The sequence below is a fragment of the Oryzias latipes genome, chromosome 4 (assembly GCF_002234675.1).
Source record: "Oryzias latipes chromosome 4, ASM223467v1".
Lineage (NCBI taxonomy): Eukaryota > Metazoa > Chordata > Actinopteri > Beloniformes > Adrianichthyidae > Oryzias > Oryzias latipes.
Window position 1 is genome coordinate 28,083,691 of NC_019862.2, and position 13,195 is coordinate 28,096,885.

Consider the following 13,195-nt stretch of genomic DNA (forward strand, 5'->3'; position numbering starts at 1 on the left):
GAAAAGAAATGCAATATTTTACACAGATTAAAGCATTATTTGTGCATTAACAATGCTTAAATGAAAAAGATTCAGACATGATTACCGGTACTACAACAGTTACTTTCAAATGGTGTGCAATCTTGAACTGCACTAAGCCAAATTCCAGCAAAAAACAAATAGTCATCAAAACACTCAGAAAACAAAACAAAATAATGTTGCCTGAAAATATATTTAAGGTCTTGTAAAATGCGCTGAGTCTCACCAGTGGGGCTGGGTCCAATGTCAGCGACGGCTGGCTGTGAGAGGATCTGCCGGAGTTTGTCCTGGTAACAGAGCAGAGCCCGTCCCGCCTTCAAAATGTAAAGCCTCAGCTGCTGGCATCGCAGCAAGTGGATGTCCACTTGATCAGCTGGAAAACAGTACAGTACGTCTAACCTTTCTACTGATTTCCTCCCCATTCATTCACTCAAATATACGGTAGTCTTGAACAATGCAAGGACACACAAAGTTTATGCTGCTTTCTGCACCTGTGAGGCCTCGACTCAGAGACTTCTTCATGCCTCGTTTCTCCAGTTTGCTTCCAGCCAGACTGACCAACTGGGCCCAAACTGCCAACATGGGTTCAGTGAAAGGCAGGTTTTGCACGCAGAAGGGTACTGCAGGCAGCTGCACAGGAGGGAATAAACACAAGTCAGTTAAAGCAAAAAGAACTCTTTTGGTCTTGATAACTAAAACAGGACCAGTTGTGGGGCTTTCAAAGTTACTGCCGCTGTATATTTGACATTTTATAATAATTATCTGCTGATAAATAAATAAAAATTTTCATAACAATAAATACAAATACCGTACCGGTTTGAGCTGGCTGAGCAAGCAAACCCTGCAGGTTCTCATTTCGTGAAACTGGACAGTGATGCGTCCTTTTGGTGTAATGCGTGTAACCGTTCCCTCTCCATACTCCTCATGAATGACCGGCCCCCCAAGTCTGAGACGCCCATCAATTCCACCAATCACAGCCAGCACTGCCATCAGACTTCCCACTCTTGGACCCTCTGTGTCAGGAAAAAAGTCCTCCAAGAAACACTTAAAAAATAAATAAATACATAAAAAAGCAAAGAAAGTTACAATCAGAAGACGTGCCGTGTCAGGTTTATATTTGTTTTCCAAAAGTCACAAAGCAGACAATATTCTAAGGTTTATGCATCCCAGCAGCTGAACTGAGGAGATGCAGTTGGCTTACAGACTCAGACTGGCAGCCTGCCATCACGTCTCCAATGGAACTCAATTGAGAGTTGATGTAATCGTTGATTAGGCTGTTCCACTGGCCAAGGGAGTGGAGGGTACGCAGGACGCCCACGATCTCCTCTGCCAGCGTGCTGCTGTGTGTGGCCGTCAGAGAGGCCTGTGGGCGGGACTTCCTCCTTCTTGAGGAGCCTTCTACGTGGATAATCAATCATTTTAAAATGCACATCACTAAGGAACCAACTTTGAGCCTGATCCAAGATGGTACCTCTGAGAAGCGGCAGGTCTGATGAACAGGTGCTCAGAAGGCTTCCCAAGAAGCTAAACAACTTCTCCACCAGGAACTTCATGTCCTGAGAGCGCTCGGTCTTGTCCCATGAAGGCAGGACTGCCTGCAGGAGACGGAGCACTAGTATCTGGAAAGTAAAATAAAAGCAGAATTTTGTTTAGTAAAGTTTACAAGAGGACAAGCACTCCTGTCCTGCATTGTGGGCAATCCCTTTCTTTGGATTAGTTGGTTTGTGAATCCACATAACCCACCTGTCTCTGCAGAGTAATGGCATTGAAAGACTGGTGACCCTCGACGATTTGGACGAGCAGGCTAATCCATGCAGAGGTGCTCAGGGTGCCGCAGATCTGTGGCTTCAAAGCAATGCTGCGAATGAAGCCCAGAGTGCACCAGCTTCTGTGCTGCTCCTGAGACACTCGCCTGTGGGAGTGACAGCCTAACAAACAGAGACGACATTCAGCCAACACACACCGGCACTTCTCTAAACATCCACGTTGAATAATGGTCACTTGCTGAAGGGTAAATTGTATCGTTACCCGATTTGTCATTTGCTCCACTTTCCACAAGCATCCTCAGTAGCCCGCAGAGAGTCCATGTAGCATCTGACTGTAGAACGTCTGCATAGATGCCAGCTGACAGCGAGAGCGTTTTCAGAAGGTTGACTGTGCTGGTCAGCATCATTGCTGTGGGGTGGCCACTTTTCTCTACCAAGTCAGCTTCTTCAAAAGAAAGAACACGTAAAAGTTTAAGCTGTATGCTACAGTTCAGGTTTATTCCAAAGATGCAGAGGGAACTGACCTGTGTCGTCCTCCGTGTCGGAGTCCTCGGTGATGGGCTGGGCAGCTGGAGGTGGATCTGCAAGTTTAAGGTCGTATTTGCCCTCTTTGCCCATTCTGTAGGAGTTGGTGCTACTCGTATCCCACTGCACTCTGATCCATCCATCCTCACCCAGTTCCCCAATGACCCTGCCGAGACCCGGTGGTGGACCGTCCTGAAGAGCACACAAAACATTGCTTCACGACACTTTCCTTTCATAAATGAACAAAGTAAACGTGATTAGGGGTACCTGATCTCCCCACTTCCAGTCAACTCCCCTGACGACCCTCGTGCCAATCTTCATCATAGCAGCCAGCTCAGGGCCAGAGGCAGGTACAGGAGTGGGGGCGGCCTCTTTTCTGGACTCCTCCAGGACGGTGGCTGAGCCTCCATGTGAACACGCGCTCAGATCCTCCTCACTGCTGTCCGTACTGGGTCCTGGAAATGGCCAATCACACAAATAGTTAGATCACAACACACTTCATGAGTCTTTAACAGGACAGCGCTCACCTATGAGCCTGAGGATACTCTGGGTGAGAGCCAATATGCCTGAATTCAACAGCAGACTGAGGCTATTAGATCCATGTTTCAAGGACAGCATGTGTATCATGGCAAGAAGGAATCGAGCCTGTGGAATGGTGCCAAGGCTTGGTCCTGCTGGGTTCTCATTGGTGATGGTCTGTAAGGGAACCAGCTGCACACCTGGTTAAAGGGACAAATAAAAGCAGCATGTCTTTTTTTTTTCCCCCTCTTTGGAATGCCCGCAATTGAGGAGGATGTGAGACTAAAGCATCTCTGCACAGCACTCACCTAGCTCTTTAAAGCGAGCGCTGGCTTCCAGCAAGATGTTGCGAATATTCTGGATAGCCCAAGAATACAGCTTCCCAAAAGTCACCTCCAAAAGCATGCGATTGAACGGAGGAATCAAATCCACGTCCTTCAGGCAGTCGTACAATGGCTCTCTAGAAAGGAGAATTAGAATGTTGGATCCCGCTTACTCAGGCCTCATAATCATAATCATCTTCCCTTTCTGAAGCTTTGAGTTGGAAAAAAATAAAAATTGGAGAAGTATTTTATTATTGTTGGCACTGCATGTTTGAGAGTTGGTGTTTAATTCCTGACTTACCCAATGTTGGTCCCCTCGGGTATGACCCTTTGCCAGCCACAGAGCATGGCATACTGCACAGATGGCAGTAAGAAGCTTTTTGAAGCCAGTTTCAGCATGGTGTCGATGCCCTCCAGTCTCACCTCAGCCCTCTCCAGCTGTAAAACAAAAAAAAGGTATTTTTTTACAACACAGTGCCTCAATAAAGCAATTAGAACGAGACCAAAACAGGAGCAAGAGGACGCAGACTGGGCATTAATCCAAACGTTTTGATGTCAGTGGCAATACTCCTAATCAGATACCGCTTTCTGATCTGTACCTTTTTCAATATTGAATACTTTTCACCATAACACATTTTCAGAGACTTTGGCATATTTTTCTAAATGTTAACTCTTCACAGGCTTATCGCTTCAACCAATAATTTAAAATAACACGAGGGACAAAATGCTACACGTGTACAAACAGGTTCTAAAGAACTCAGTAGAAATAAGTTGGTATATGCAGGATCACTGCAGCTTTGATATGGATTTAGAATTTGTCTTTTGATTTTGATGAGGTAATTTGTTTGCTCTAGAGCAGAGGTCTCCAACCCTTTTATGCTCACTGAGCTACGTTATCATAATGATACAGTCAGAAAACTACTTATTGTTTGGTAACATTTATTCACACTTCAAATATTCACAACTGAAAACGAAGAAATTGTCAGTGAGAAGCCTGGCAATGCGTGAATTCAACCAGAGACTGTAAGGTTTATACTCTGATGGAGTCATTTAAATGCTCGTCTGGTTCTGAACTTGACAGTCATGTCAGAAGAGGCAGATTCAGAAAGATATGTCGACCCAAACAATGCTGCCATTTTCAGAGCAGCCTGGTGGAAATTTTTACAATTGCCACTAAACTCCCAAAGTGCTGAAAAAAAATGCTGCTGGGGTTTTCGCTCCATCTCCACACGATCAACAGAGAAGACGTCAACTGTCTGTCCTGACAACTCACTAAGTCCATATCCAGAAGAGGGTTGACAAGAAATGTCACACAGAAAAAAAAAAAGAAATGTCACACAGGGCTCCAGTTTCTCAAAGTCACAGAATCTGTTTGAAAAATCTTCTAGCTTCCAGCTTGGACAGCGTATGCTATGATCTGTGTAAATTAAGCAGTTTTTCCGCCCCTGGATGGCCTTCCAGCATCTTTGCAACTGAAGAAATGCTGAAATCTTGTTTTTTTAGTTGCTGGATGTGTAACACAGAGGAGTTTCTCCTCTTGACACGTTTCCACAAATCAGAAACAAGATTATATTAGGGCCGCACGATATGAGGAAAACTCTCGATTTGCCATATTATGGATAAATATCACGATGACGATGTAACTTGCGATACATAAACGAATGGCAAAACAACGTTATTCGTATTGCACAGCTTGATATTGCGATAATGATAAATTTGCTTTATATTGTGCAGGCCTAGATTATATCCAAATTTAACAACAACCACCACAACAACAATCTACAGTATGTGAGGCATATCCACAATAAATCCATAACAATAATATCAATTTTTCAAGTAAGATTCATGTGAAGTCTAGATTTCTTTGTCTTTGAAGTCAAACGCTCATCTTCAGTTTCTTCAGACTTGTTCTGCCTAAGGAAACTTTCCAAAAATGTTATTTTATTGACCTTGAGCTTTTTATTTAGGGGTCAGAGCAGCCACGTCAGCTAATTTATTTAAACACATAACCGAGACAAAAGTCTTGACATGCATCAAGAGCGAGTTAGATGGACTTGGTTCAAAGGATTCCGGCTGTTTTCCAAAATATAATTTTCCTTCAGAATAATAAAAAAAAAAAACAGAAATAATGTTAATGACTATTTATTTATATTGTCTGCAGCCCGGTACCAAGTGCCCCATGAACCAGTACCGATCCAGAGATTGGGGACCACTGATCAATACATAAACAATCAAATAACGCTTTTTTTTTGGTCAGGTACTCACCTGCTTAAGAAGACACTTCCTCATCTTTTCCACGTCCAGCGGTTCCTCCTTCAGTGCAAACTCCACTATGCTGGCCATAAGGCTGGACTGAGAGAAGGCACTGGGAACACTGTGCTTCAGCCAGCGGTACCTCTGGACGTTAGCCACAGTGTTGAGAACCGGCTGCCATTTATTCTGCTGCACAGTAAAAACAGTGTGACATTGAAAAAAAAAAAACTTTAGATGTGAAGCAAAATGTATAGCAACTTTTTTTACTTACTGCAAATCAAAAAGGAAGTTCAACATTTACTTTAAGGATTATAACCCAAGTGCTATAAAATCTAACCTTGGGTGGTTTGACAGGGAGGGGCTTCCCTTCTGCAGGGGTGGGGCTGATTTGATGTTCCTCTTCATTGGTCTCCTCATTTTCCAGTTTTGGCTCTTCTACATCAGTCGACTCTGACTTTTTAGGCACTAAAATATTTTTTTTTATTCAGATTTAGAAACAACAATGACAAACAGGAAAGGCGGCTGCCTGCCAATCTAGCAGTAGGTTTGATCTGGCCCACCTCTTTTTTTCCTTTGGTCCCTGATGAGTTTCTGTGTGATCCTCCTCCAGCGTGGCTGAGAGCTCAGTAGCTTCAGCTTGGACACAATGGACAGATCGTTGCTCACAGCTGGCCGCAGCTCATTGAAGAGAAAGCGTAGGCGCTCGATAACTGGGGCGCAAACCTCTTTGTACGAGCGGCCTTGTTCCTGATGGGTCTAAAATAAATTAGACGAAGAAAAAAGGCAGAGAAATGAAAACCATGTATCTTAATACATTATGAACATTGACAGAAACATGTGGAAATACCTTAATTAAAGAGCATTTTGCCTGGTAGACCATGCGGCACACATCGATCACAGATTTCGGGAGGGACCTTTGTTTCCCCTGCTCCACACCCAAGGCCCACTGACTGACGAGCGAGAGAGCAATGTGACCTGACAGGAGAGAGGGTTTAGGTCAAATTGTTGGGAAGGCACACTGCATCAACTTTTTGTCATTAGCATCTTGTGAAATCTAACAGAAAAAAAAACTACATCCCCTCCAACAACATGTGGGATTTCTAGGTTACCAAGGTCTTGATGTTTTAGCAGGCAGCAGAGAAGCAGGCGTCCAACTTCTTCAACGGGATGCTCCGGAGGGAAAGTGATGGGTGTGATAAGATGATACTGTTTACAGCAACGCTCTATTTGGCATAAGAAATCCTGGGACATCACAAACAAAAAGCCAAGTTTTAGATGCATCCCTGTCACGTCCGGTGTGTCATTTCAGCGCCGCTGTACCTTCACGGTGTGGTCCTGAGTGTTGTTGTCAGCGATGGCCTGCAGGAAAGGCTGGGCGTGGTCACTCATAGTGGTTCTGCGGGAGTAAAGCTTAGCCTTGTCTGGAGTGCTTGTTCCCAGGGAGCTGCAGTGGTCTTCGTCCTTCTCTTCGTTGTAATTGTAGTGGATCTGACTTGTCTGAAGGCCACCAGAAAATATGGATGATTGGAGCCACTCTGTGTGGAGATCAAACATGTTTTATTCTTCCTTTAAAAAAAACAATTTTAAAAACCCAATAACTTGTATTTTTCTATTGTTAGGTAGGCTTAAATTCATCCAACCCACTGGCACATTCGATCTCCATAGGGGACAAGCGAGTGCTTTTGCCCAAGTAAGAAGCGTGGAGACCCAGCAGCAGCCCCAGATTCCTCTCAGTGTCAATGAGTGGAGAGGACAGGCTGCTCAGGTCTGGAGTGGTGACGGTCTCCTGGTTAGGCTGTAAACAGGAAAGGAAAAACTCCAGATAAATGGAACCAGAAAAAGACGTTTTCTCTGTAAAATAAATAGTGAGTTTCTCCAGCACCTCCATGTATTGGCCAACACAAAAAGCCTGCATCGATTCTCTGGTGTCTTCAAACTGCAAAGCTGCTTCCAACGCAACAACAGGGTCCTCTCCTGCAAACTGAGCTGGAAAAGGAAACAAATTACCTCATTTACATGTGGTGATAATGTCATTTTGTCACGTCACTCTTTAAATAAAAAACCATTTGGCGCTCAAAGACAAAACAAAGTGGATTGTTGCTGTAGAATTTTGTAAGATACAAGCACAATATAAATTTTGAAAAGAGGAGAGGATTAAGAAAAAACTATTAGTTTGATGAGTTTGTTTTAAGAGGTAGATCAGAAAACAAACTCCTCATTGTGCCCCATCAGAAATACCACCGCATTCCAAGAACAAAAAAAGATGGCAAACAAGATCCAAGGGTTTTTAGGTTTTTAAAGATTTATATCAGGCTTACATTATCAAATTATCATTTATAACAATGATACTTCTCCCTGTAAGTAACTCAGTTTAAATGCTGTACAGCCTACACACAGAAAATATGTTCTGTATAGTGGATTTTAACCGTTAAAATTTTACTTTAACCTTACCCAAAATACTGTTCCCCGCTAATGACTGGGACTGAGCCTGGAAGTCTTTGATGTCGTACACTTTTCCATCGATTACGGTCCAGAAGCCGCCGTCTTTGTTGTGGTTCTCCAGGTCTGCCTTGCGAATGAGTGAAACCTCTTCATTGTTCTTGGAACTCTGACCTTTGAAGAATGAGCCTGCAGCAACAAAAAGAAAAATAAATACCAAACATACTAGTGATTGCTAAATGCTGCGTTCACACTGATTGCGATTCGCGCATCAAATTCGCGTGGGTGCCTCTTTTGACGCATGTCAAATTCACTGCTGGATGCTTGTCCCAAAATGAGTTCATAACCTTAACACTCATGATGCATGTAAAAGGCTTTACCGTCAAAGGTTTTTAGCCTCTTTGCTACATGGAAGCACAGGCTATCGTTTACAATGCATGGAAGACACAGCTGATGTTTAGAGACTAGTTTATTTTCAAGAGTTCTACGAAAGCATCAGTAATCACGTCTCCATGACAACTTGCTGTCCCGCATTGGTCAGAGAAGGGACAGAATAAAAAATAAAATGAGAGGAACTTTTTATTAATATCGACAAAAATAAGTTCAGAAGAACGATCAGATTCTCCTCCATGTTGGTTTTTGACTCCACCTACTGATCACATCATCAACCTTTCATGGACCAAAGCTGAGTTACTGACTGGTTGACGCGATGCGTCCCCTTTCCCAAAGCACGACGTCCGAAACGCACTGCCGCCAGACTATGGATCCATGCCCAAGCCTCATAACACGCCATAGGACCTCGGATCGTGTCTGCACATTGACTTAACATTGAAACTGGTCGTTCCTGATGCAGGAATGACGTTCAGTGTGAAGGCAGCTTTACAAACACAGTTGTGTACCCATTATTCCTGGCCAAGCAAGCTCCTCATTTTCATCCATTTCATGCCCTGGAGCCAGGTGGTTAAAGCGGTCCAAGTGCTCCAATAGTCCAGCCAGCAGAGGGATGGAACCCGTCTCCTGCATTAGACCGGCGTCGATAGTGAGGAGGAGGGCGATGGACAGAACCAGCTCAGGCAAAAGCACTCCTAACAGAAAAAACAAGTTATCCAGAACTGTCTCCAAAGGTAGAGGCAGGCAGGACATTGTGGTCAAAGATCAGGTCAAGAATTTACCAGTGAGATCGCCCTCAATAACGCGAGAAACTTCAGCAAAATGTCTGCGACCTGCAGAGGCGATGCTTGTTGCCACGGGAAGGATGTCTCCAATGTGAGCGCACAGCAGAGCAATGTACTTTTTTAACAAGGAGCCCACTCCCAGGAGTTCAGGATCTAGAAGACACAAGTCAAATCCATTTTTTCTCGCTTTTAGCTACTTCAACTCAATACATTGCAACAGGAAAACTTACTGTATCCATTGACGGTCTCTGTCTCTGTGATGCCAAGGTACAACTTGCTGACCAGCAGCCTCTGGAAGCGCAGCAGGAGGTCCAGAGAAGCAGAGCGCTCCTTGCTGACATGCTCTGCCTCTAAATAGCTGGAGATGCGGCGAGCCACATCCTTAAGCCTTGCCACGGTCTGAGATGCAATATTCCTATAGGAATCAAACACGCACATTTTCAAGCAGTCATCAGAAGGATTGTGTTGTACAAAGGCAGGTGCATTAGGGTTAAGAGCGGGTACCTCAAAAGCTGCTGTACAAGCTGCACTAAAGGCAGGCTCTGCTTCCCTGATGATTCATAAATGCCGGTGTTGATGAGATCTTTGTCTAGCGTGGTACGACACCGATGGATGGTGGAGGCGTTTGCCTCCTGCTCATCTATTTCCTTTTCTTTCTGGGCTTCCTTCTTGGCTTCAACGTCCTGGGATCAAATAATTAGGAGTCATTTAAGAATGCAGAATGAAAATACTGCTATTCTATCGATAGCATGGTTACATTCTGCAGCATCTTTTTAGGCAGTTAACAATAAGTGTTGGCCTTTCCACTAACTGTAAATGGATAAAGACTGCAACAGTTATTTAAATCCATCCGTTTCCATCCACTCATCCAGGACTGGGTCGCGGGGGCAGCAGTCTGAGCAAAAGTGTCCCCATTTCTGGGGGGACCCCAAGGGTTCCAAGCCAGCCAAGAGACGGGCCCTCCACCCAGTGGGACAAAACCCAAACGCCTCCCCAGGGAGGCATCCGGAGCAAACGCCCGAGCCACCTCTACTGGCTCCTCACTATAGAGGAGTAGTGGCTCTACTCCGAGCTCTCTGCGGGTGACTGAGCTTCTCATCCTATCTCTAAGAGAGCGGCTTGTATTTGGTACCTCGTTCTTTGAGTCATGGCCCATAGCTCATGACCAAAGGTGAGTATTGGAACAAAGATTGGCCGGTAAACAGAGAGTTTTGAGTTTTTTGAGTTTTGTTTTCACCACAACGGACCGGCACAGCGATCACTGCACCAATCCACCGTGTCCATCTTACGCTCCGATCTTCCCTCACTCGTGAACAAGACCCCAAGACACAAGACCTTCTTTCCTGCTTTGCGAACCAAGCTCCTGCTCTGGTCATACAGAGACCAGACAGCCCACGGTAAGGCTCCATGGATCCCACACTCACAGAGCACCTTTCTTCAACACCTTCTCCAAATCGCTGGATGAGCGAAATCCCACAAACCCTCCAGTACCCTAATGGAGAGTAAAGAAGAGCTGGAACACTGTTCCACCACCATGATGGAAGCCGCACTGTTGTTTCATGATCTTGGGTTCGATTGTCAGCCCAACTCTCACCTCCAGTATCCACTTTTTAAATGTTGACTTACAAATCCTCATTATCCAGGGCTAATGGACTCAATGTCAGACAGATCTGATGCACTGACCTGTATCTCTGCAGTGATGGCTGCATCGAGAGCAGATTCCAATCCTCCATCAGCCATTAGGCTGCTCACCAACAGGTCAATCATGAAGCGTCGCCCTGGACTCACACTCATCTCATTTCCACAAGCTGAAATAAGATGGTGCGTAAACATCTCATGGCAAATGGTTTGTTTTGTACTGCATCCATGTTCACAGACTTATGACTTGCACTCACCGGCATTGGGAAGCAGTGAAGACAGCGCTCTTGCTCTTTCCTCCGCAGTGGGCAGCAGAACTGACCAGCCGCTTTGCAGCACAACCTGTGCGGCTGATTGCACCGTGTTGAGCACACCAGCATTGCTGGCCAACGTCACCACTGTTTGTTTTAGGTTGTTGAGCAGAGTGCTGCCGAGTCCCAGACCCAGCTCCTCAGGAGCCATCTGGTTACTGATGGCAGCATGGAGCTAAAGAAAAACAAAAACGCAAAGGAAAGTGTTGAAGAGTCAAATAGTTAAATGACCAGATAGACTAGCTGTTTAGGGCACAAACTTGATAAGATCTAATAGCTTTTTCTTACCAAAATCAGAAAGATTCCAAACACCCAGATTCCCAAAGTGGGAGTCTTAGCTCAATTTTAAACAACACTCAGTGAAAATCTATTTGCCAACAGGCTGTGGCTCACCTGGAGGCGCAGAAGGTTGAGAGTGGCAACCACCATGCACTCCTTCTCCTGAGGGGGGGGCCAGTCTGAGCTGCCGTCCATACCCTCGCTTACTTGCCTCAGAAGGAGGTCAAGCTGCTCAAAGGTCATGTGGCAAACATCCACTACAAAGGGAACCCGCTGGCCAACAGACCACTCTGAGCACGAGGACCAGGCGAAACTCTGAAAGCACAAACACGATTTTATGAGCCCGTCGCCTGTGATGGTAAGAGGAGTGACATCAGCTTCAAAGCAGACCTGTCCTGGACCACAGGAGATCCCCACTATGTGTTTGGAGTTGAGTCCGGGGAGGGCTTTAGGCTGCTTCTTGTTGGGAAAGAGGGTATCAAAGTGCTGCAGCTTATCGTTGCTCCCCCAACTGTGCACTTCGCCTTCGTCAGTAAGAGCCAGGCAATGCGTGGAACCAACAGCAATGTCAACAACTTTCTTTCCTGGAGGAAATGTGACAAACACATCAGTTTTCTCCCTCTTGGAGCTTGAAGTACCCAAATCCCGTGCAGTTGACTTACCCTGAAGGCTGTCGAGCAGCTTTGGGTAGCGGACATGCTCATCCGTCCCATGACCAAGCCGCTGGTTGTCTCCTTTTCCCCACGTGTACACCTGACCGTCTTTGGTGAGGGCAACTGAAAACTGACTGCCACAGCACACCTTCACTATGTCCAGGTCCTGAAGCTTCTCCACAAGCTTTGGCGTCTTGCACCCATCACTACCACCTCTGCCCAGTTTACCATAATCTCCATCCCCCCAGGACCACACCTGACCTGGGGAGTCAGAAAATGTCGATGCAGTCCAGTTAGAAGCAGCAGTTTTTAATCGTGTAAAAAAAAAAAAAAGAAAAATAATTCCAACCATTTTCTGTCACAGCAAGTGTTTGGGCATCACCACTCCCACAAGCCACATCCACCACCTTCTGTCCTTTCAGGGCCGTCACAAGCATTGGTGTAGTCACATCTTCACTAGAACCTGGAAAACCCACAGCGAGTTCACTTAATTTCCAAACATAGGCAGAAAATGACTTGTGTAAAAGAAGGAAGTATCACCATGACCCAGTCGACCATAGTTCCCTCTGCCCCACGTGTACAGCTCGCCGTCAGCTGTGACGGCAGCACTGTACGTGCTCCCACAAGCAATTTGAACCACTTGCTTTCCCGTCTGTTTACCACTGAAGGTCGTGATCAGTGCGGGCTCCTCCAGGTATCTGAGGTCAGGCAGAAATCCAGATGAGAGATTGTTTCTCCAAAGTGTCACAAATGTAGACTGGGTCTTCAGAAAACATGCTTTTTAAACCCCAACCCTTTAATTTGATGTTAATCAAAACGAGTAGGGAAAAATATATATTCTATAGTTAAAAACCGTTCCTATGAGCTTGCTTTTGGTCATGTGTTTAAAGGTTGAAAGGCTAATGAGAGTCTACATATTGATGAAGTTAGTGAACAATTACCTAAATTCCAAAGAAAACATCTTAAAAAAAAAAAAAAACATTCTGGCTGATTCGGAAGGAAGATTCATTTTGGAAATCTAGAAGATTTCAGATACTGATTGTTAAGTTAAAACAACGTATTTGGATAGTTTGTTTTTGCTAAAAAGAGCCAACGAAGAAACAGAAGAGCCTTCAACTTCAAAATATAGGAAAACTGCATTTCACAGACAAACACCAGGACGTTTTACTGAAAATATGAATTTGTTGGGACAGTTGATCCCACAATCTAAGCCTCTAAGCCTGCTCTGCTTAAAATTCAGCAAGCAGCTGTTAGGCCGATGCTGCTAATAAAGTTGCTCAAACAGTAGATTCACGT

General features: G+C 45.0%; 1 protein-coding gene across 6 annotated transcripts in view; it reads right to left on the reverse strand.

Annotated features, from left to right (window-relative positions):
• The window catches only part of herc2 (HECT and RLD domain containing E3 ubiquitin protein ligase 2), a 46,980-nt gene that overhangs the window by 22,211 nt on the left and 11,574 nt on the right, over positions 1-13,195 (reverse strand). For 4 of the 6 annotated variants that reach the window (XM_023954502.1, XM_023954500.1, XM_023954501.1 and 1 more), the window contains exons 13-44: positions 12,440-12,597; positions 12,249-12,362; positions 11,909-12,160; positions 11,637-11,830; positions 11,361-11,561; positions 10,914-11,142; positions 10,702-10,826; positions 9,523-9,701; positions 9,249-9,433; positions 9,016-9,171; positions 8,743-8,928; positions 7,856-8,032; positions 7,287-7,390; positions 7,049-7,199; positions 6,725-6,939; positions 6,514-6,646; positions 6,252-6,379; positions 5,965-6,160; positions 5,742-5,869; positions 5,417-5,593; positions 3,453-3,589; positions 3,137-3,288; positions 2,837-3,028; positions 2,577-2,764; positions 2,309-2,501; positions 2,047-2,229; positions 1,762-1,946; positions 1,490-1,637; positions 1,220-1,416; positions 832-1,062; positions 510-648; positions 245-391 (exon numbers count right to left, since the gene is read on the reverse strand). In XM_023954502.1, the coding sequence (XP_023810270.1) occupies positions 245-391; positions 510-648; positions 832-1,062; positions 1,220-1,416; positions 1,490-1,637; positions 1,762-1,946; positions 2,047-2,229; positions 2,309-2,501; positions 2,577-2,764; positions 2,837-3,028; positions 3,137-3,288; positions 3,453-3,589; positions 5,417-5,593; positions 5,742-5,869; positions 5,965-6,160; positions 6,252-6,379; positions 6,514-6,646; positions 6,725-6,939; positions 7,049-7,199; positions 7,287-7,390; positions 7,856-8,032; positions 8,743-8,928; positions 9,016-9,171; positions 9,249-9,433; positions 9,523-9,701; positions 10,702-10,826; positions 10,914-11,142; positions 11,361-11,561; positions 11,637-11,830; positions 11,909-12,160; positions 12,249-12,362; positions 12,440-12,597 (5,480 nt within the window). The remainder of the gene's footprint in view (positions 1-244; positions 392-509; positions 649-831; positions 1,063-1,219; positions 1,417-1,489; positions 1,638-1,761; positions 1,947-2,046; positions 2,230-2,308; positions 2,502-2,576; positions 2,765-2,836; positions 3,029-3,136; positions 3,289-3,452; positions 3,590-5,416; positions 5,594-5,741; positions 5,870-5,964; positions 6,161-6,251; positions 6,380-6,513; positions 6,647-6,724; positions 6,940-7,048; positions 7,200-7,286; positions 7,391-7,855; positions 8,033-8,742; positions 8,929-9,015; positions 9,172-9,248; positions 9,434-9,522; positions 9,702-10,701; positions 10,827-10,913; positions 11,143-11,360; positions 11,562-11,636; positions 11,831-11,908; positions 12,161-12,248; positions 12,363-12,439; positions 12,598-13,195) is intronic. The other 2 variants (XM_023954499.1, XM_023954498.1) reach the window with 2 other exon arrangements.